Below are 23,529 nucleotides of genomic sequence, written 5' to 3'. Positions count from 1 at the left end.
GGGAATATCCTAGATGGGGGAGTCAATCTATCCAAAGGCTGGTTTGTATAACTTAAGAGTTCAACATTCAAACCAAACTATGTTTTTAACACCCCCTAGGTTCCAAGTCCTGTCCAAACTCTCTGAGCCTCAGTTACTTCATGTATGAAACGGGGATAAAATAATTACATTACAAGATTTATATAGAGATTAGAGAAACTCGATATGTACTTGGCTTAGACTGGGTCTTCAAATAAATGGTGTCTACAGTAATTGCTGCCTCTTGTCCAAGGTCAGGTGCGGTGGACAGGAGGCGAGGAGACATGAGCTAGAAGCCCTGCTTGAGGTGATATTCCACAAGGTTTCCCCACTTTTCTTCAAACTGGCACATCACTCCATTTTCCTAACCATTTGTTAAGCTCCTCTATCATCCAAAGCATCAGCACCCAGAATAGGTGGAGGACTCTCAGAGCAGCTGCAGTGCTCATAGGAGAAAGGAGCTGATTCTGTGAACAACAGGCTACCACCTAAAAGAAAACTGGTAATTTGGAAAACTACAGGGTTTTTCCGGTGGCTCAACTGGTAAAGAATCTGCCTGCAGTGTGGGAGACCTGGGGTCAATCCCTGGATTGGGAAGATCCCCTAGAGAAGGGAACGGCTACCCACTCCAGTATTCTGGCCTGGAGAATTCCATGGACTGTATAGTCCATGGGGTCACAAAGAGTCAAACACGACTGAGCGACTTTCACTTTCACACTCTTGTAGTTAGTTGAGTAAATATCCCACACCCCTCTACCTAGCGCTCACCCAGAAACAGTTTTGATTCCAGGAGGATGTGGGTTGTTAATTCGACTTCCCACAGAAGGAAGTGAACATGGGAGTAGGTGGTAGAGTCCCAAGATGAGGGACAGTAAGCAGAGGAGGGATGTGAAGATTGACACCTAGGATTCTGAGTCAGGAAATAAGAGGAGTAAAGTGCAGTGGTTGGGGTGCGAGTCTAACCAAGCAGCCGATCTCTCTCACCCCTAGCTCTGACTTTCTGTGCTAAGGGAATCTCGTAGCTCCAAAGAACTTCTCCACCAACGGGTACTAAATGGTAGGTTCTGCACATCACGATCCTGACAGCATCAGATCCCTGAAGTCAGGTTTAGAAGCACGAAGAGTTAAGGTCATCAAGAAAAAGTATGCTTAACTCTTAATCCTCCTCAAAGCAGTCCCGAGAGCCTCTGTTGCAGAGAAAGTAGAGTACAGTTCAGGCAAGGCAATCTGAGTCTGAAACTCAATTCCCCCATTTTCTAATAGTGTGATATTGGGCATGTTACTTAGCTCATTGGCTCATACTAACACATGTTTGAAATACAGACAGTGAAGTACTCAGAAAAGATTACTTTTCTTCTCTCCACCCCAACACCAGCCCACACCTGGGCCTTTCCTCTTCTTAAAGCTGCCCAGAATCAAGATTGCCAGTTTCAGCAAGAATCTGGAAAATGAGATGCCCATGGCCGACATCATTTGGCTATGAAGCCCTGGAACTTTTGAACACTGACCTATCCAGCTGAATGAAGAAAACATGTGACGCTTACATGAAGTCAGACTTCAACCACATCTATCAGTCCAATTTCCATCCATTTGGACTGTGCATAACGTTGTTAGGAAACCTAGCAACAGATAGAGTCTTATTTGAACCACTGAGAAATTTAAAACAAGAAGTCAATCAGTCCCCCATCAATCCATTTCCACCCCCCCATTTAAACACAAGCATATGGAGACCCAAAAATGGAATGGACCTTGTTCAAGTTATATAACTTCCTGAGAGCCCTTTACTCTGATAAGGGAATAAAAGCAAAGCTAAAAAACAGGAACCAGATAAATTGCAACTGCTTTTGAAAAAAACTAAATAAAAATCTATTAAATTACTGAGGTAAATTTAATTTTGTTCTTCATCTTTTAGAGGACTGATTTCTCTGAAGTTAGATGAGTTGAATTCCTGTTTGTCCCTTAAACTATTACTTAGGGCTTCACAAAATCCCTTTTTCTTGATTTCACATGCTTGTTGGTGGTATAAAGGAACTAAGAACTTAGGGAAAAGTGATAGTTCATTTTTAGGAGTGTTTTCAGAACTAAACACTCTGAAGGAAGCAACTAGCCCAGTGCCTGGCATAATGGTAGGTACCAAGGCAGTTTGAGTTCATTCTCACTGGTTAGATTTAATTCTCTAAGCTTTTGAATTTTGAACTAGATATGGAGACAGGCAAAAGAAAACACTGAAGAACACATTCCTCTCTGGTCATCATCAGCTCTGCTAAAGAAAAAGAGTGAACTAAGGGAAGCTTTCTCAAAGTACTGCAATGAAAAGAGCTTCCTGAACAAGATTATACTTGAGCCTGGGCCCTGGCCCCAAACAGACTGACATTATTTAAAACTTTTCACAGATGAGAGTTTGCTACTAAGCTCCTAGAAGGGAGGAACTCTGTCCTACTTCTCCAGATCTCCTACAGTAGACACAAGAGGAAAACAATGACTAGGAAAAGACTCACTGAATCGCAGCCCTCAGCTTTCTTCTACCCAGTCATTGCACTGAGCTCTAATGGAAAGTCTTATAAATAGTTTCAGTTCAGTTCAGTTCAGTCACGTCTGACTCTTTGCGACCCCATGGATTGCAGCACGACAGGCTTCCCTGTCCATCACCAACTCCCGGAGGTTACTCAAACTCATGTCCATTGAGTCGGTGATGCCATCCAGCCATCTCATCCTCTGTTGTACCCTTCTCCTCCTGCCATCAATCTTTCCCAGAATCAGGGTCTTTTCCAAGGAGTCAGTTCTTTGCATCAGGTGGCCAAAGTATTGGAGTTTCAGCTTTAGCATCAGTCCTTCCAATGAATATTCAGGACTGATTTCCTTTAGGATGGACTGGTTGGATCTCCTTGCAGTCCAAGGGACTCTCAAGAGTCTTTTCCAACAGTTCAAAAGTATAACTTAAAAAGCTTTTGGCAGGGAGGGATCAATTAGATGTTCAGAATTAACAGATATAAACTACTATGGTGGCTCAAATGATAAAGAATCCACCTGCAATGTGGGAGACCTGGGTTCGATCCCTGGGTTGGGATGATCCCCTAGAGGAGGGCAGGACAACCCACTCCAGTATTCTGGAGTGGAAAATCCCCATGGACAAAGAAGCCTGGCAGGCTATAGTCCATGGGGTCACAAAGAGTCGGACACAACTAAACGACAAAGCAGAGCATAGCATATATGAAATAGATAACCAACAAGGGCATAATATGTAGCACAGGGAACTATATTGAATATCTAGTAACAACCTATAATGGAAAAGAATCTAAAAAAGGATAGGTTTATACAAATATGTATAACTGAATCACTTTGCTGTACATCTAAAACTAATAAAACATCATGTATCAACTACACTTTTGGGAGAGAGTTGATATAGGTACATGTATGACTGAGTCCCTTCATTGTTCACCTGAATCTATCACAACATTGTTTGTTAATTGGCTATATCCAATACAAAATAAGTGTTTTAAAAAATAATAATAAAGAAAAAAACCTTGTACTTATAAGCTGGTAAGCCAACCATGGGAAAAAACCCAAATATAAAATTAATGGAAAAAAAAGCTTTTGGAAAGATGAGGGAAGAATTAGGAGGCAGAATTTGGATTAAATTGAAATTATGACTTTAATAATCCAAGGAAACAGGACACTGGTGGGGATTAAACAGAAGCATTATGAATGTCTCAAAGAAACAGTAACTTTCAGACCATAGCTTTCTTATTGGCATAGTTATTATATAGCCAAGGGGTGCATTGCTGGGTGATGACTTTGATGAGACATGTGGCCATGTGTGAAGATGTCTGTTTGTTATCACTACTCAGTGGGGCAGGGGGCCAGCTGAAGGGTTGCTACTACTATCTTGTGCACAGAGTCCGGGCATCTGCTCATCCCACCAGGTTCAGGACAACCTCTGACAACAAATAATCTAGATCCAATGGTCAGTAGTGCTGAGGTTGAGAAACTTTAGTCTAGCCCAACATGGGGCCTTGAACTGACCAATTGAAGGGGAAAAAAAGATATATAAACTGACTTTTACAGCAGGAAAGAAGCACAAATAAATATGCTCCCTGGGTTTTAGTTCTCACGTATGTTCCCCATGTTAATTTGGTGTCATTTTTAACCCAATGTTATTCATTATCAAGTATCTGATTGTCTTGGTTGATGTGATAAACTGCTCTATGTACAAACAAATTAGGAACCATTACATAAAGACAATGCCTTCCACCCCATGGGGACACTCTAGGGACACCAGTCCATTTCTGATTTTCCCCATGTCCACTCCTCTACCCCCAGCAGCAACGAAATGCAACAGGAGAGAAGACAAAGTTCAGATTTTGTGTTCAATCTAACCTCTTCCCCCTACCTGCAGAGATACTGTTTCTTCCTTTTCAAAGCTCTTTCTTGAGGCCAGCAGACAGGTGAGAAAGGATGACAGGATATCAAAAAGCTTCTCAAGCCAAAGGAATATACAGTCTCCTTGGTTAGTTTTCATGTTCCACTATGGAGATCCCAACCTACATTTTAAGGTACAGGATACTGTTTCAGCAAAGATTTAATTGAGACACAGGAGAGTAGTACTGGCTAGGCAAAGGGGAAAAATGTCATTAGAGGTGGGTGAATGAATACATTCTCATCTACCATGACATTTTGCTGTCTTGGGAAGAAGGGTACTGAGCCAAGAGTTTAGCAGCTGTAGCTTCTGGTCTTAGTTTAAAAATGAGTAAAGCATAATGTAGTTTTACTTAAGGGGTAATCGAAGTACAAGAATTTATTTAAAAATAAGTTTCCCACAAAATCTCTGAACAACTTTGCACTATGAAAAAATAACTAATTTTTTATTTTCTAATCCTGAAAAAAAAAAAAAAACAAAGCGTTTTTACTTTTTTGAGGCCACCAAGGAAGAGGAATTTGACCTTGGACAAGGGGACACCCTGTACAGAAAACTTTCATCCAGTTTTGCACAGTAAGTTAACATTTCCTTTCAATGTAAATTTGTAAATCCTAGATGAAAACTCAGCTCAATTATATGGACTCTATATCATATTGTCAACTCAACAGTTCTTCACTGCAAAAACTGTGTACCTGTGCTTTTTATATCCAAGCTCTGATATAAGAGATTTTCACTGTTAGACAAGGAATCAATTTCCATAGTCTAGCAAGAATGCACATGTTTGTAAAGTTGGCAGAAAACTTGCCTTATTGGAAACTCATGTAACATTATCCTTGATTGCAGCACATTAATACAACTTCAAAGTATGTCAGATTGAAAATACTGAACTCAAGAGGTAATTTACTTTTAATTTGAATTCCCCGTGGTCCAATATTTTTATGCTATTAAGAATTATTGAGAAAGCTCAACTATATTTAAAAGGACAAACAACAAAAGAATAAATCAGTCCTGGCAACGACTTAAACTTGAGATGCACTGAGGAGAAGAAAAATCAATGACATCTTTACAACGATCTACTCTTTCTTTAGCATTGAGACAGTCTGTGATTCCTCATCACTCCCTCTATCCAGGGTCATTCAAACCAAACTTGCCTCAATAATTTATGCTAGTTATGTCCAGGATGTATAACAAGGTATGCGAAGTGAGGAGACGTTTTTTGGACATTGAAGTCAACTGGGCTACAAAGTCCAGATGTTATGAGGGACATATGAGAAGCTTGTATTAAATTAGTATCTCCTTCCTGCAATCAGCTCTACTAATTATATCCTGAAGCTCAGTCCCACCTTGGCTTCCTTAGTACCTTCTTTTCCTGCTTCTCCTTCTCTTGTTCCTGAGGAGTGCTTTCTCTTCCAGATCACCTTCTCTGCCTCTCTTCCCTCCAAAGATGATCTCCTCTGGTCTGATGCTTTTCACACCACCCACAGGCTGGTAATGTCTGTCACCAGCCTAGAACTCATTGCTGAGCAGTTTAAATGCAGGTCCACTAGTGTTTTAAACACAGAAATGTTGCTCAATAAGGGTTGAAAGTGATAGTTGCTTAGTGGTGTCTGACTCTTTTGGAGCCCACTGGACTGTAGTCTGCTGGGCTTCTCTGTCCATGGGATTCATCAGGTGAGAATACTGGAGTGGGTTGCCATGCCCTCCTCCAGGGGATCTTCTTGACCCAGAGAATGAACCCAGGTCTCCTGCATTGCAGGCAGATTCTCGACTGTCTGAGCCACCAGGGTAGGATAAGGGTTACATGAATGAAATATAAAAATGGATTCATGGGACTTCAGTGAAAGACAGGTAGAAGAAAGCTGAGTTGTCTTAGACAAGTCCATCCTAGAACCTGGCTCACCAGCTGCAGACTATGAGAAAGAATAACTACAGACTATGAGAAAGAATAAATTTGTTTCTGCTTCAAGCCAAAATCTTTTCAGTTCAGTCGCTCAGTCGCGTCCGACTCTTTGCGACCCCATGAATCGCAGCATGCCAGACCTCCCTGTCCATCACCAACTCCCAGAGTTTACTCAAACTCGAGTCGGTGATGCCATCCAACCATCTCATCCTCTGTTGTACCCTTCTCCTCCTGCCCCCAATCCCTCCCAGCATTAGGGTCTTTTCCAATGAGTCAACTCTTCGCATGAGGTGGCCAAAGTACTGGAGTTTCAGCTTCAGCATCAGTCCTTCCAATGAACACCCAAGACTGATCTCCTTTAGGATGGACTGGTTGGATCTCCTTGCAGTTCAAGGGACTCTCAAGAGTCTTCTCCAACACCACAGTTCAAAAGCATCAAATCTTTAGCTTAGGGTGACTTAAAAAACAAGAGCTAACTGATGGTTCAAGATCTGCCATTCAAGTCAGTCTTTCCTCCTCAAGGGCAGAGATTGTACCTCTTGTTGGTGGTATGCCTAATAACCGGCACAGTACTTGGTTTGTACAAGACAATAAATACCTATTGATAAATACATCAGATTCTGTTAACAGTGAGTAAAAGCATCATCAGTCATTTTCTGCCTAGAATTATGGTAAATGGCAGGTTGAACTCAGAGTACCAAAATTCGTTATTGGAATAATTACAAATTTTTATTATTTCTTGATGGACACTGTGCTGGCCTGTGGTTTCTATGTAATAAAGCTCTATTTATTAGGTATGAAATAAAGGGTGTATGTTTAAATGGAGTCTAACTGGTAAGGGAGACAGATCTCTTTTAAGACACCAGTAACTGCTCCCAAAGAAAATGCTACCCTAGAATAAAAGGCTCCCGAACTATTCTGATTTGCTTTGGGGATTTTTTTCCCTCCCACTAAATATTCTGGGTATATTTAACCAATTATCCACTAAGTGAACAGCTAACCATGCATGCCAATTAGAAATTGACTGAATCGGTTCATGAATCTTCTAACATAAATTCAAAATGCTACCTTCTCAGAGAGAAAAATCAAGGGATTACAGAGGGGAAATGGCGGAGGAGGGAACCAAACAGAAAAGTTATTGGCTGGCAGCTTCTATAACTCCCTAATTTTTGAAATGCCCTTTGTTCCTTCCTTATTGCATGAAAAGAAGTAGATTTAGTTCACAGCCTGAGGCAGCCTGCGAGACAAATGTGCTCCCTGTGTGAATGGACTGCTTGAGCCCACATTATCCCACAGAAGGCTGTGACTAGGCTGAGCTTTGCAGGTTGGAAGGATTCTAGAAAGGGCCCCAAGAGAGGGACCACGGGAGCTCTACTACCTCCTTGCTTGTAAGTGTTTTTCCTCAAAAAAGTATTTTCACTGGTGGTGTGCGCGCGCGCGCGCGTGTGTGTGTGCTTACGTCTTCTCTGAATGCCGGCTTCTGACCACAAGGGGCACACTTCACTTGTCTCAGGGTTCTGTGCTTTTGGAAGGGGCAGAGTCCACAGAGCCAGGCGGGTAATGTTGGGTCTCTGGGAGAATTAAACTGAGACAGCTCCTGCTCCATTGAAGTCCCCAGTGGAGGACCACACATAAGACCCGGGGAAATGTGCTCACACCAAGAGAAAGGAGAAGGAGCAAATAATCTCAATATGAACATGTGTCGCTAAAACCAACTCACATTAAAGACAGGCCACACCAAAAAGGGGTCCACCCTTACCGCACAAGATCACTGCATTCCGAAGTGGACAAAAAATCCAGAACATGTGTGGAACCTGGGAGCTCTCACTGGGAGTGCCCAAAGCTGGGAGTTTGGGAGTTTTGTACTGGTACGGACCCTGCCTCAGAATCTTGGTACCGCCAGAACCTTGCATCATGGCTTTCTTTTTCTTAGAGAGCAGCTCTAAGAATTCAAGGTGCAGTGGTTCCACAAGGAAAACTATGAATTAGAAGCATTATTCCACTTAAGAAAGCAATTCAGGAAGAATGACCTGCACTTTGTTCATCTAGGGAACAAGGGAGAAGAGCATGTGATAAATCTCAGGGATGACTGTTTAACCCCTTGCCTACTGCTTATACCGATGTTCCTACCAGGATTGGGGAAACCCACAGGGAAGTCTCCCAATGCATGCGCTGGGTATGTACACTGTGCTGAGACATGAGAGAGATTAATGTAGTGTTTGTCTAAACTGTATCTGTCACCAGCAATGGGTAAGATGGTGCTGAGCTCTTCAACATGGATGGACCTTAGAGATGATTATACTAAGCAACTCAGATAAAGACAAGTACCATATGATATCACTTACATGTGGAATATAAAGTAAGATACAAATAACCTTATCTACAAAACAGAAAGAGACTCACAAACATAGAAAACACACTTATGGTAACCAAAGGGGGAGGGGTAAGTTTAGGAGTTTGGGATTAACATATACACAGTACTATATATAAAACACATAAAGCACAGGGAACTATATTCAATAACCCAACATAAGCCATAATGAAAAACAATCAGAAAAATATATTGAATATATATAACTGAATCACTTTGCTGTACACCTGAAATTAACACGTTATTTTAAATCAACCATATGCCAAATAAAAAAAGCAAAACAAGCAAAACAAGAAAAATATGGTGCTGAGTTCTTACACCTAAAAGGGGGGGGTCAGGTATTACAGTAGAGCATGAGCTGGGGCAGCACAGTGTGGTAAAGGAGATGAAAGATTTGGCTTCAAATCCCAATTAAGGCGTTATTATCTGAATGATGCTGAAAAAGTTATTTCCCATCTCTACACACCAGTATCCCCATCATGTCCTTCAAGATTTATACCTACCTCATGGGTAGGGAAGATTAGTAAAAATAAATTGGAAGTGCTCGGCACAGAAAAGATGCTAAAAAATTTGAGAGCTGAGCATCTAACCAAAGCACAGTATGGAATGCCATGCACAGAGCAGTCCACACAAATTCCGGAGACCTCCTTCTCCATGCTTCTAGAGAGAAGTGGACCACTTTATACAATTTCATTCATTTTGAAATTCACATAGAGCTATCTCTTGACAGTGACCCAACCCAGCTGGTGATACTTTCTCTTCAAGTGCCTTTAAGTCAGTCCTCACTATGTCATGAAGGTTGTGTCATTCAGGGATTTAAGGTCAGCAGGTGTTTTGTGAGCGAAGGTTTTAAGGTAGAAGGTCAACTGGCCTGAGGTGACTAAGAACTGACCTGTAGCTGAATATTGTGCACCAGCACAGTGAGTCAATTGCAGTTCTTACACCGTAGACTGTACAGCATTTCAACAGTCATATATGATGAGAATCTGCCTTGTGAACATGCTAAGTTCACCCTCACCGTTTATCTTTTCTCTGAAGAACAAGCTACCTTTCGATTCCATCGTTTTTCTCACAGCAGACCAATTGTCCGCCCATGCCTGCGGACCTTAGTGTACCTGGCAATGTGTCTCCATAAGATGATACCGGAGGGACTGGAGAACAGAAGGGGAGCTTTTCCTAGGGCTGGTCTCATTACGAGACACACTCTCCTATACTGGAGAGACGGCAGTCTTTGGAGTGAGACAAGCTGCAGTGGAGCATTGGCTCTACTACGTCCCAGTCAGGTGACCTTGAACAGGTTATTCCACGTCTCTCCGTCTCTGCTTCTTCATCCATAAAGAGGAGAGGAAAAAAAAATCTCCTACACACTTCTAAGAACCTTTGAAAGACTTAAGATAAAGTTAGGTAAAGCACTTGGCACATAGTAAATTCTGGATAATTGTCAGTTATTGCTTTCATTATTATTTACCATAGACTATAGAGTAGGGTTCCAACAAATAATGAGAGAGAACTCATGGCTAATTTCTAAACCTCTAGGTAAAACCTAATCCAATAGAAGAGGGGAAATACTCAGAGTGGGTCTTAATAACATTCCTATCCAGGGTGGAATTTTAATGAACTGAGAAAAAAATTAAGCAATAGCATCTGCTTTTTAATTATTAGAAATGACCTTTCCTCATTTATGCTATTATAGGTGATGAGCATCCTCTGGCATAATGAAAAAAGATGAGGCAAGTGACCAGTTTCTGTTATTTATCAAGGGAACCTTCTGCTGCACTCAGATGGAATGTAGTTTTCATAATCACTCCACTCTGCCTTTGCATGTCCAAGACAGGTCATAACCTCCTTGACGGTGAGGGTCATTTCACTTCCTTCTTCTGAGTGCCCCATTCCACCTAACTTTAGGCCCCAGAATCAACCAGTACCTCCCAAGTCCCTTCTACTTGTGACAATGTCCTGCAATAGCAAAGCTGAGAATGGAGTGCAGACAACATTTTTCCCTTTAAAACTAACATGTTTCAGGAATTAAACTGCTTTTAGACAGCAAACTCACATATAGGGTAAAGCTGAGCATATGGAGAAATCATGGGAGATAAAGGACATGGGCTTTGGAGGCCAGAAAAACCACACTCAAATCAAGTCCGGTCATTCATTGGAGAAGTGAATTAACATTCCCATATTTTAGTGTGCTCATCTGTGAAAGGTTGGGAGCAACCCCTACCTTACAAAGATTTTGTGATCCTACCTCCCAGGGCCTTTGCACAGTGCTCGCTGCATGTACATGTGAACTCAGTGAAACTGGGCTCTCTTTGCCTTCCTCTGTGGAGATCCGGTTTTCCAGACAGTGTATACTAGTTGCTTCCAAAGCTGGATATGATTGAAGGTTGACCTGGAGCTGTTCTGAAAATATACATCTTAAAATAGCCAGGGCTCCTAAGTTGCAATAGGCTAGCACATGAGTGGAAGTGAACATGTGATTTTGATGTGTTGGAGTGAGTGTGGATATTGGCTGCGAAGCAGGACAAGGGTAAGTGTTTGATAAAATGCAGGATGTAATCTCTCTTGTTCCACACTTTCCCATGGGCATTATCTAAGCTGCATATCAAGCACATGGAGAAATACTGTAGCATATAACAAATGAATACCTGAATGAATTTAACTTAGAGTGCTAGGAATGATTGATAAACACAGATAACACTGAAATCATGGCAAAGTCAGTCTACACATACACGCTGCTGTAATAATGTTATGCTGAGGGAGCTGGCGATGATGTTTAGATGATAAAAGGGTAATGCCCCAGTGATGACAGCCAGGGGGAGAGAACCCAGATCAGGAGCAGCTGGTATCCACTTCTGCAATCTTACCCTAGAGCAGCGGGAAGCAAGTCAAGAAGCACGCAGATGACCTTTTCTGGCACGGTGATATGCTCTGCTAATTCTCCATTTTCTTCTTTAAGTGCCATCACAGGAGGTCCCAAGAAACTCTTCCTCCCACATTTGCAAGCTGCATCACAGAGAGCAGAACGAGTATTTCCACCACTACTTGCAAAAAAGGATGTTGGTCACAAGGTGGCAGGTTACCACGCTCCTATGGAAAAGCTGGATTATATTTCTAAAAGCTCAGAGAGGCAGAGGCAAGAGAACTTCAAAAAGGTAAGTGTGTGTGTGTGTGTGTGTGTGTGTGTGTGTGTGTGTGTGTGTGTGTGTGTGTGAGAGAGAGAGAGAGAGAGAGAGAGTGAGTGTGTGTGTGTAGTGGGAAGGACAGATACCTTACATGGCCACAAGCTCTAAAGGTCATATAAGTGCTGCCTGTCCAGCGTGCCCTCTAATCACAGGGCACCTCCTCAACAGGCTCATGCAACCAGCATGATAAGAATTGCGAATTGACAGCTGACATCATACAAATGACCTATGCCAAGGTAATTCTGTTCTGAGGCAGCGAGTCCAACCCTGCTAATACATTAGGAACTTTTGAATATCTAGGAACTTTTGAAATTTAAAAAAACAAAACAAAACAAAACCACATCAAGAATTAGCCACCAGAGACTATGCAGGGTTTTCATTTGGACAAGTTATTGTTTAATTACTTGATTTTGGTCCTATGTTGGGTTCAGGCATCACTATTATTTAAAAGGTCCTCAGATAATTCAAGGGTGGAGTCAAGGTTGAGAATCACTGAAATAATCTAAGCAATATTACTGAAAGTAGGGTCCACAGCCTTAGAGCTGACCCATGAACTTGTCACTAGGCACATTTTTTGTTTAGTTCAGCTGACACTATTTTTCACAGCAAGATAACAATACTTTCTTTATTTGATGTATAGTTGATTTACAATGTTGTGTTAGTTTCTAATGTACAGGAAAGTGATTCAGATTTACAAATATATATGTATATGTATGTATGTAGGTATACATATATATGTTTATGTATGTATGTATATACATGGACTTCCCAGGTGGTTCATTGATAAAGAGTCTGCCTGCCAATACAGGAGATCCGGATTCGATCCCTGGCTCCGGAAGATCCCCTGGACGAGGGAATGGCAACCTACTCTAGTATTCTTGCCTGGAAAATTCCATGGACGGAGGAGTCTGGCAGGCTACAGTCCATGGGGTAGCAAAGAAGTGGACACGACTGAGTGAGCACACATGCATGCATGTATATACACACACACACCTATATACGCATATACTTTTTCATATTCTTTTCCATTATGGCTTATTGCAAGATATTGATTATAGTTCCTTGTGCTATACAGTAGGATCTTGATTTTTATCCATTCTATACATAATGGTTTGCAGCTACAAATCCCAAAGTCCTAAGTTATCCCACCCCATCCTTCCCCTTTGGTAACCTTAAGTTTGTTTTCTAAGGCTATGGGTCTGTTTCTGTTTTGTACATACGTTCACTTGCATCACAATTTAGATTTCACATATAAGTGATATCAGACGATATTTGTCTTTTTCTGACTTACTTCATTTAGGATGATAATCTCTAGGTGCATCTATGCTGCTGCAAATGGCACGTTTTCATTTCTTTTTATGGCTGAGTAGTATTCTATTGTATACATATATACCACATCTTCTTTATCCAGCCCTTGTAAATTGTTTGCAAATAATTTCTCCCAGCCTTTAGGTTACGTTTTTACTTTGTTTATGGTTTCCTTTGCTATGCAAAGGCTTCTAAGTTTGATTAGGTTCCGTTTATTTTTGCTTTTATATCTACTGCCTTGGCAGACTGACCTAAGAAAACATTACTACAATTTATGTCGGAATGTTTTGCCTATGTTCTGTACTGGGAACTTTATGGTGTCATGTCTTATATTTAAGTCTTTAAGCCATTTCGAATTTATTTTTGTGCAGGATGTGAAGGAGTGCTCTAACTTCATCGATTTACACGCAGAAAGACAGCAATACCTTCTTGATAAAACAGTGCATTGACTTACATTCTGGCACAAGCTCCTCATCTTATCACTGACTGGTAACAAACAATTCAGACTCAGCCCTGAACCATGGAGCACACTTGGAGTAGCACTTTCCTAAAGATAGCAGGTGGGGGCTAGAGAAAAAGGGAACGGCATTCATCTTTGAAAGTGTGTTACTTGTCAAAGCTGAGCTTTGATGGGAACACACTGCTTAGTGGGGCCAGCAAGGCATTTCCCAAAGCATACTTTTAGGATGTTACTACGTATTATGAACAAAAATGGTCTGGTACCTGGAAGATGCTGTTTACCATTTAACTGCCCAAAGTGAGACAAATTCCTCTCTTATGCAGGATGACTCTCTAAGAGTGGTATGGAATTCAAGAAACATGTATGGGATCACAGAATCTTTCTTTGCACGAGGCCATATGATTAGTAGTTCATAAAACGTAACTTGGAAAATAGTGATGCAGTTATTATTTAAGAACCTGCATAAGAGAGTATAGTTAATTCTACATTCTCTTCAACCAGGCAAGCAAGTTATCATTTAAAACAAATGAGTGAAAATTGGAGTTGACACAGCAGCCCATGTGGTGTATCTCCGCAAAGGCGCAGCCCTAGACCTTAGGGTTGGGCTTGACTTGGTGAAACAGCTCAAAGTCATCCAGGCTATGCCTTTCTGGGGGTAGACCACAGTCTACCTATGGTCATACCATGCCAGGTCAGAAAGGCAGATTTGCTTCAGTGGTTTATTAACTGACTGTGAAAAGGAAAAACCCAAAAGGTGTTGCTGAGACATCAGGGCACCAGAAGCATGCTGGCAACACAAACCTTGATGGAACAGCTTTGAAGGGAGTAGTGCTGCATGGCTGGAGACCTTCCAGATTTTTTTCAAGGATCAGCATCTAGATTTTGACTTTGTTTTAAAATCAAAATCACCACCATTGTTCATCCAGTAGACCTTTCTGGGCACGTTCCCAGGGCAGTGTTCCTTTAATTATAAATACTTAAAGTGGACCATCTGTGTTGGCTTCACAAAGGAGAAATATCTGCCTCCAGTATTAAGTGAGGAAAACCTCAGTCAAGAGAGTCCTAAAGGAGAGATTACTTCTTAGGAACCCTCACTACCGCCTCGACAGGAACACCGAGGCTCGAGGGAGAAGGGAGGCCTGTTGCTTTAAAAAGTGAATCATCAAAGAATGAATGGTTGTTCATTTCTACCAGAAAAGCCAGCCTGGAGACTGAGTTGAGATGCATGCATCTAATAAGAGAATAATAAATGCCCATCCTGACCTGAAATTGAATTAGTGGCTGTTATGTATACTTCCTTGATCAAATTATGAGTTTTCCAGAGAGTAGAAACTATCCCCGAAACATGACTTAATGCTGTGCTTGCTGCCATAAGGTGGGGAAATAGGAGAGAAGAGAGACTGCGTTTCAGTGCCATTACTAGCTTCCCAATCTTGTTAGGAGATAACAAGTTGTCTTCTAAGAAGTAGCTGACAAGCAACCAAGAGAAATACACTTAATCAGTATATGGGGAGAGGATAGTGTTTATTCATCACTAAACAACAAGGCTTTCAAATTTTGGGCTTTTAATTTGATTTTGATATGGACCAATATTTTAACTTTTCTTGTGACTCTGCGATTAAGCTGCCATTGGCTTCAATGAGCAAAAAAACCTTTCTGAGTTGTTTCGTCATCCTTCACCTCATAAATCAGAGGAAAAGTGACCCCAAATCAGTTATTTTGAAATTTAAAGTTTTGGAATAAAATCTTTTATTGCTTTCAGAGTCACACAAACATATGGCCCCATGTTTTTCTAATCAAATAGGAATAGCCCTAAATTCTTACATTCACGGGGACAGATATTGAACCCAATTATACCATTTCTGCAAGTCAAGACATTTTCCAATATCACGCATCAGAGGTGATTTAGTTTTATTGAACTATGAATTCAAATAGTGTTAGACCCATTCTTCTCAAAAGGCAAATTAGAGGAATATGAGGAAGACACACAACAGGAGACATCAGAGTTGAAGAAAAGGTGAGGATGAAAATAAACACAATTCTCTTGACACATTCCTACATATTCTTCTCTTTTCTCTCCTACCATTTAGACAAGACTGATATTCATGGTGACATATTCTCTCTCTGGGATAAGGAAACCAAGGCATTATCAGAGTAACAGACATTGTACTTGTTACACATATGCCCCCTTAACATTTGGCACATAATTTTGCTTTCTTTTGGTTGGTGAAAGCTGCCATACTTCATCACCGGTCTAGAGCACAGACTCTCTTCTCCTCCAACCAAAGTCACTATGCTTGGATGCCTCTCTGAATAAAAAGGTTACAGATGTCCTAAGGGAGATGGAATATATATATTTCTATAACTTTTTAAAAAAATTCACATGAAAACAGGAAGAAGGCCAGACCTTTGATTAAGATGGTGACAAATCATTGAACTTTGTGATATTCTTCTATGTTGTGAGAATTCCTTCAACTTTGCTATTGTAATCAGATTTTCAATCCCACAAGCACATGCAGGTAATCTGTGATTTATTTCTCTCTGCAGATTTTCAACATTATCTACTTGGAAGCCTGTATACCTTGATGTGATTCTTCTAAACAATCTTCAAACATCAGTAACAGACCAGTGACTCGAATTTAGGAAGCAAAAACTATACTGTTAAAAGATAGGCATTCAGAAGTTACTCTAAATCAGTGATTTTATTGGGGCAGACATGACAATGAAAGAAAAAATGAGGGAAAGAATAAAGCTGTAATGATTATACTTTCTCTTGCCAAAAGGCTCCTGGGACAGTAAGAAAAAGATTTTAGTAAACATCTCAGCTCTCCAAGTGGCTTTCTTATAACAAAGACCATAGCTGGTCCTGGGCCAAGATTAGACTCTCAAACACTTGTGTGTGCTTCTTCAGCCAAATACCAGTACTCATATAATATTACATCATACGTGGTTTTTATGGAAATAATCACATCACTGAAAATCACAAGTATTTGGAAACAGACTAAAGCATTTATTTTGGAATCGGCTGTTCAGAAATAGAAACCTGTTTCTGGCAAAGTGTAATCTGTCCTAAGGATATCCTGAAAAGCCAGTGAGGTATTTCAGGCCTTCTGTGTATTATTTTACATGAATTCTGAAGGCCCTGGAAACAATGCAAAAAATGTCTTTCAAAAGACAGACAGTGGTGAACAATTGCTATCTGTACCAAATCTCAGGTGATTATAAATTATGGAAATAACTTGGCCTTTACAAAAACATCACCAACCAAAAGAAACACCAAGACTTTGTCTATAATAATGCAAAAATAGTTGGCAGATTTTATCAATTCAGTAAAGAAGCAGAAAATTAATTCCAGCTTTATCATAATATACATAAACCTCTTTGACCTAATTTAATCATTTGTAAGAATTTTCCAACTCTAATTTACATTCTACCACCACCACCACCCCCCACCACCACGCTGGCCAAATTTCAATGAATGTTTCATTCTTTACTTGAGGGCTACACACACACAATCTCATTAGAAGAGGTCACACCAGCAGCTTGGCATTGCACAGATCAATCAGCCTAACCATGCTGCCCACTGCCTTCACCTGCAGTGGAAATGGTGGGCATCCACAGTCAAGGTCAATTAATGTTTCATGTTTTGGAAGAGAGGCCATGAGAGGACCTCTCTCTTCAAAATGCCTCACATGAGAATAAAATGTTTCAAGGTATGGACATAGTTTAGAACCGAGATTCTATCCATTTTTAATAAAGAGATCTCTTATTTATACTCATTATAATATAATGTTATAGCAACTGGAAGAGAGAACTAAGACAGGACCTTACAGCATTTAAAAATCAGTCTTGCAAAAATCTTCCAGGTGGCCAGAATGACCACTGAACCCTTCTAAACCCATAGTTACTTCACCTCCTGGCAATGACGAGTTTCTGGCCTTCGAGATCCCACATGAAGTAAGCATGTTAATTTCATAGCATTGTTTCCTTATTTATCCAAGGTCTCTTCCATGGCATGTTTTCTTTCACCCCCATCTAAGGTCTTCAGGATCCTGTTAATTTGCACAGAGATCAAGCATATTCATTGCAAATTTGGGATCACCATTAGCTTCGGGGTCCTTGTTTAAAGGTGATGAAGTAAAATTGTAAATAATATCACAATGTCATCCCAGAAAACCTCTCATGTGTCTAATACTATTTATAAATAATTCTTACAAATCAAGAGGGAAGTATTAGCTTCACTATTCCAGAGGACCTGGCAGGACGGCAAGACTAAGGAAAATCTTCAGTCTGAAAGAAGACAATGCCCATCATCAAAGCACACAAGAGAAAGGATGAAAGCCACATTTAACACAAGGACAGCCAGAATAAAAAGTATCCAAACCTTGTATAAGAGAGCTTAACTGCTACCCATTCTCTAAAGAATTCTTCATATTTGAAAACATTCATAACAGTATTCATGATACACTCCAGATATTTTGAAAACTAATAGATCCTATCTAAACTATATGTAATAAGAGAATGGATGGGTCTTAAATTTAGTTATTCAACTGCCTTTTTTTGAATCTGAGAATTGTTAAAACAATTTGAAGTAAGTTTCTAACCAAATTCCTGACTGAATTTAACCAACTGCTTCTTAAATGGCTTATTATACTTACTCAAACCAACCTTTGTGTTTCAGGACAATGTACAAGTAGAAAAAAAAAAAGTATAGTATCTGTTAATACAGACACACACATCTGTAAGAATATAATTATATAAGAACTAGTATATTTCTATAATTCAGGTACTGTTTTCTACATGCAAATACATATACTGCACACAAACATCATTTGAGAGAAAAGAAAGAAAATATTGGAATGCATCATCTATAGTAAAGTAAATATCACTGGCTGAATTTTTTTGTTTCAGTGAAGCATAAAATCAAGTTAGTATTTTCTCTACAAAACCACCAAAATTTTGTCTTACTCACTGTAAAGGGCCACCATTTATATCTCCAGATGAATAACTGTTCACATCAGAACTTCTATGCAAAGTGGACAGCTTGCATACCAAAGTATGAAGTAGAAAACAAATTCAAATGCTGTATTCTATAGCTCAAATAGAGTTAAGCATAGAAAATGTACACTTGTCATTTTCTGCCAAAGAACATTTGAAGCTCTATGTGGAAGGGCGGAAAAGGGGGAGACTTTGAGATGTTAAAATCTGCTTACAAAACTATAGATTGGAGTCAATTGGGAATAATTTCCTCAAACACCAAACTTTGAACAGACCTGTGCAGCAGAAAGACAGTTGTACTGGAGATCCCATAATGTTGCCAAAAGGGCGACTTGAAATAGGAACAAGGGCACTTTTAGAAATCGTACCAGAAACAGTTACGCAAAAGTGTATACCCACTGCCAAAGGACTGGTTGAATTCTGTCACCTCTGACGTCATTCATTGCTAAAATGCATGGATGGCATTTGGTCTGGGGGGGGAACTCAGGTTGTTATATAATAAGTACTTAATTAGCATACACAGTATACCTCTCTACTGTCATTTTGGAAATCAAAACATACACAGATGGCAAAAAGTTTACCACATTTGCTGATGTGAAAACTGATCTTATTTGACATGTGCCAGAAAGTTGGGAAAAAAATGAATGCATACACTTTCTGGAGAGACGAGGAACTTTTGAGATACATTTGTAGTATGGATTGCGATGAATACCTTATTGACCTCAGTTTAAGTACCAGCAAGTAGAATTTTCCAAACCTGTACTTGAGCTGCAAAGAAAAACAAACTACTCATTGTTTCCTTGAGGCATGCATTTCACTATGGCAAAGCGCACCAGGCGTGCATGACAGGGGAATCTGGGCCTGCTTCAGCCAACTGAGTAGACCATGAGCATATTTCGAACACAAGGCAGAAGGCTTTATGGAGTGGAGAAGAGGGAGAAAATTTGGAACCATCGTCTCATGATTTCATTTTGGAAGGGCCATTCCTCAGCCGACTGCTGCTTCAGGAAGGCGAGGTGATGGGCCAGACTCGGCTACGGGAGCAAGCAACTTTAGCAGCCAAAACGGGGCAGTGTCATGACACCAGCTGAACACGTTTCAGCTGCGAGAAGCAGGAATATGCTGCGCGCCGGGCCAGAGCTGACTGTATTATACAGCGTCCCATCTGAGGCTGCATAAGACATTCACTGGCGAGCTTACGGGGCCTCGGGACGATGTCAGGAGCCGCACAACACACAGCACACCAGAGGGCAATGCACAGTCAGAAAGAAAGAGAAAGAAAGAAGAATGAGGGGAAACAAGCAAGACACGCGTCCGTCGTGCACAAACCTTCGGGCTCTGTGTGTTCTTTGTGATGGACTTGCTTCAGCGGGCAGCAGAAGATTTCGTGACACTTAGCACGAAAGGGGGACTCTTTTTTCTTTAATTCCGCAGATTGGATGGAATCTTGCCGTAACATAATGTATTCCTGTGTGCCAGGGGGGGCGTCATCCAGAACTGTGGTCACCACATAACAAAATGAACTCAAGTTAGAGCTTCAGGAAAGCAGGGAAACGTCTTACATCAACTCTACTCCCGGGGGAGACTATAGAAACAACAGTCCCAAGAAAAGTTTCCAAGAAAAGCATTGCATTGCTTGGGGGTTTTCTTTTGAGGGGCTTAGTTTGCTAATATGAGTAGTTTACTCAGCTATACATACCTTGATAGCTAGTACTGAATTGGCCAAAAAGTTCGCTCGGATTTTTTCCAGCCAAAGGTGAGAAAAACCCAGATGAACTTTTTGGCCATCACAATATACTGAGCATTTAAGGGTTAGATTGTCCCGGATGAACAATAAAACATGTTATTACCAATAACCATATTGTATCTAAATAAACACTGTGGAAAGCAACATGTTTCAACTTGAGGTACAATATAAATATTTACAGGCGAAAACGGCTAATTTCCACAAAATTTTCAGTGTATTTGTTTACATTTTCTTCCAGGGTCTGCTCCTGGTGAGGGCCTGGCTTTCATGCACTATGTACAGAGTTGGACAAAAGGATTCACTTTGTGTGTCCCAAAGAGAACTGGGGCCGTGACAAGTAACCTTCACATATTCAAAATCCCCTAATGAAGTGACCACATTCCAGTAAAGAGTCTAATAATCAACAGTGGATCAAAGACCTACCTTGAATGAGGCACTGCAGGGCCTCATTCATTTTTGGCCTCAGATAAGAGGCCCCTCTTAGATTTCTAGGCCCTTTGTGCATTTTCCTAAGAAATACTATGAATTTCTAGTGTTTGTTCCCTGCTCAAACAAGGTGCCTGCTTTCACCTGGTCCATTGCAACATTGTTTTTCCTGCTAACTACCCACCAAAGAGTGTGCAAATTTGATCTGGGTCTGCAGAAACAGGGCATTGACCTCAGAATGGATTTTTTTCTTTCACACCTTCCCAGTGAGGCCATCCCATTTTACCACGAGTGAGTCAGTACCCCTAAAGTTATGATTAACAATGGGCTGACTCATCCTACTCATCCTACTCCCTCAAATGCATACTCTTAACATGCCTTGAGCAAGACTGGGTACCAGCTGCAAACTTCCTATGGGGAGAACAATGCTTGTAAAATATCACCAGCTTATGGCTGAGATTGGATGGGTCTCATGCTTCCACATTTGGCACAACATTCTCAGCTCACTGGCTAGGATCTTAACAGACTTTTAAGAACTGTCTTTCACATTGGAATGAAAATGGCATGAAAACCAACATAACCTGGAAATTAGTATTATGAGTTGAAAACAAGTTCTTGATAGATTGGCTGTGTGTGGAATTGTTGCCTTCCTTTATAAGTCATTAAATTATGCAAGAAGGTGATGAATATTTTAGTCACTTCTCTATTTTCCTCTAGTGCTCAGCAGTAGTAATAAAAAATATTATATAGACAAACCACCACAGCCTTTTCTGAAAGAGAGTTCCCTTCATCTGCTAGGAATGTGACTGCAACTTCTTAGAATCTGGTTGCTGAATGCACATCTTTGGTAGCAACAGCTGCTATCCAGACCATTGGCAACCATTTCCTGCATTTCCTGCCATGAGCAGATAGTTATGATAATATATACATGTATCAAATTCTAGCATCACAGATGAAGGTAAGTTCTAGTTTGACTATACAAAATATTTAAGGAAAACCTCCCAAACTTAGAAACTCAAAACAAACAAACAAACAAACAAAAAACACACCCATGATTATACAGAAGCTGAGAAATCCCATTTTCTTTTTTTTAAATTTATTTTATTTTATTTTTTCCATTTATTTTTATTAGTTGGAGGCTAATTACTTTACAATATTGTAGTGGTTTTTGCCATACATTGACATGAATCAGCCATGGATTTACATGTATTCCCCATCGCGATCCCCCCTCCCACCTCCCTCTCCATCCTATCCCTCTGGGTCTTCCCATTGTATCAGCCCCGAGCACTTGTCTCATGCATCCAACCTGGGCTGGTGATCTGTTTCACCCTTGATAATATACATGTTGCGATGCTGTTCTCTCAAAACATCCCACCCTCACCTTCTCCCACAGAGTCCAAAAGTCAGTTCTGTACGAGAAATCCCATTTTCATGTATTGTATATAAGAGACACATTTTAAGATCAGAGGAGAATTGGAGGATTAAAAAGAAAAGAACAACTTTTGGATAATACATAGAGAGCTTATTATTCAGAAGTACATGATAAACACCAGTAAATTGTTTTCCATTTTCATTTTTCGACATCACAAATGGGCATCTCTGGAGATTAATGGCACAATAGCCTTTGGCTGACTCTCCAGCCATCAGCTTTACCCAGCTGGTCATTAATTTCCACAAAAAGCCTTGTACTTCCATCATTATTGTTTAATTAGATACAACTAGTATCTGTAACATACAACAAAATTCTAGTGAAAGAGCCCCACTGACTGATATAAGAACCAGACCTCAAATTCATCATCATGGGGAAAGCAGGAAAGTCACAAAAGTGCAACATAATTGCTTTCCACAAAATTCTCTCTCTCCTATTCTTTCTTCAAATTGAATTTAGCAAGTGCGAAAGATGCCAAGATGAGAGCATTTAAGGAGCCATCTGAGTAATGACCGCAGGCAAAGAACATTTCCTTGGAAACTGTGAACATCTGGGAGTTAATGGCTTAGCTTTGCGTCCAGGCTGTCTCTACTCAAATGCCCCAAACATAAATCAATTCAGGAAAAGCAGAAAAAAATATTAAATCCATCAGCACAACTTGGTGTCATTTTGACACAAGACCTAAAAATATTTTGGACTTTTTAACCAGAAGTGGCAATCTACAGGAAACACATCACTTTAGTCTATAAAATCTTTGAATGTAAATTCATTTTGATGAAAGATTAAAACTATTGTATTAATTTATTCCTAGGGCTCCTTCAAGTAGAACAGTGACTGTATGTGCAATTGAGAACAGCAGGAGTGACAGGGAACTTCCCACAAGACCCCAGCACCAAGGCAGGTGGGTACCTTAATTCTACTACCTTAAAACAAGGATGAGGAGACAATGTGTCCAAAGGGCACAAACTCTAGAAAAAGGAGAGGAGACTTGCAAAGAAGTCAGCTCATCAAAACAGGAAAAAAGAATGGAATCTACCTTCCCCTGACTTAATCCTAGGATTTCTGCTATTTCCCCACTTCTAGTGCAATCCTTCTTGCACACCATTCCAGCCTCTGAAAACCACTCTTGCCTTTGTTCACTGAAACTATTTGCCCACATTTATTCAGTCACTCCTGCTCTTCTTCTCAATAATGTTTATCCAATCTTGAAGGTTGCATGAAAGACTGCAGTGATTAGGCAGGCAATAGATTTACACCAAACCTCTTCCAGTTT

The 23,529-nt window shown here is 40.4% G+C and overlaps 1 protein-coding gene across 4 annotated transcripts in view; it reads right to left on the bottom strand.

Moving 5' to 3' along the window:
* The window catches only part of FGF13 (fibroblast growth factor 13), a 532,825-nt gene that overhangs the window by 185,130 nt on the left and 324,166 nt on the right, over positions 1–23,529 (bottom strand). For 3 of the 4 annotated variants that reach the window (XM_043459602.1, XM_043459605.1, XM_043459604.1), the window contains exon 3: positions 19,984–20,151. The exons of the other annotated variant lie outside the window; for it this stretch is intronic. In XM_043459602.1, coding sequence (XP_043315537.1) covers positions 19,984–20,151 — 168 coding nt within the window. The remainder of the gene's footprint in view (positions 1–19,983; positions 20,152–23,529) is intronic. 4 annotated transcript variants of the gene reach the window in all.

Source organism: Cervus canadensis, chromosome X (genome assembly GCF_019320065.1).
Source record: "Cervus canadensis isolate Bull #8, Minnesota chromosome X, ASM1932006v1, whole genome shotgun sequence".
In the NCBI taxonomy this organism is placed as follows: domain Eukaryota; kingdom Metazoa; phylum Chordata; class Mammalia; order Artiodactyla; family Cervidae; genus Cervus; species Cervus canadensis.
The sequence above is the reverse complement of the archived record's forward strand: the minus strand, read 5'-3'. Positions and strand labels throughout refer to the sequence as shown.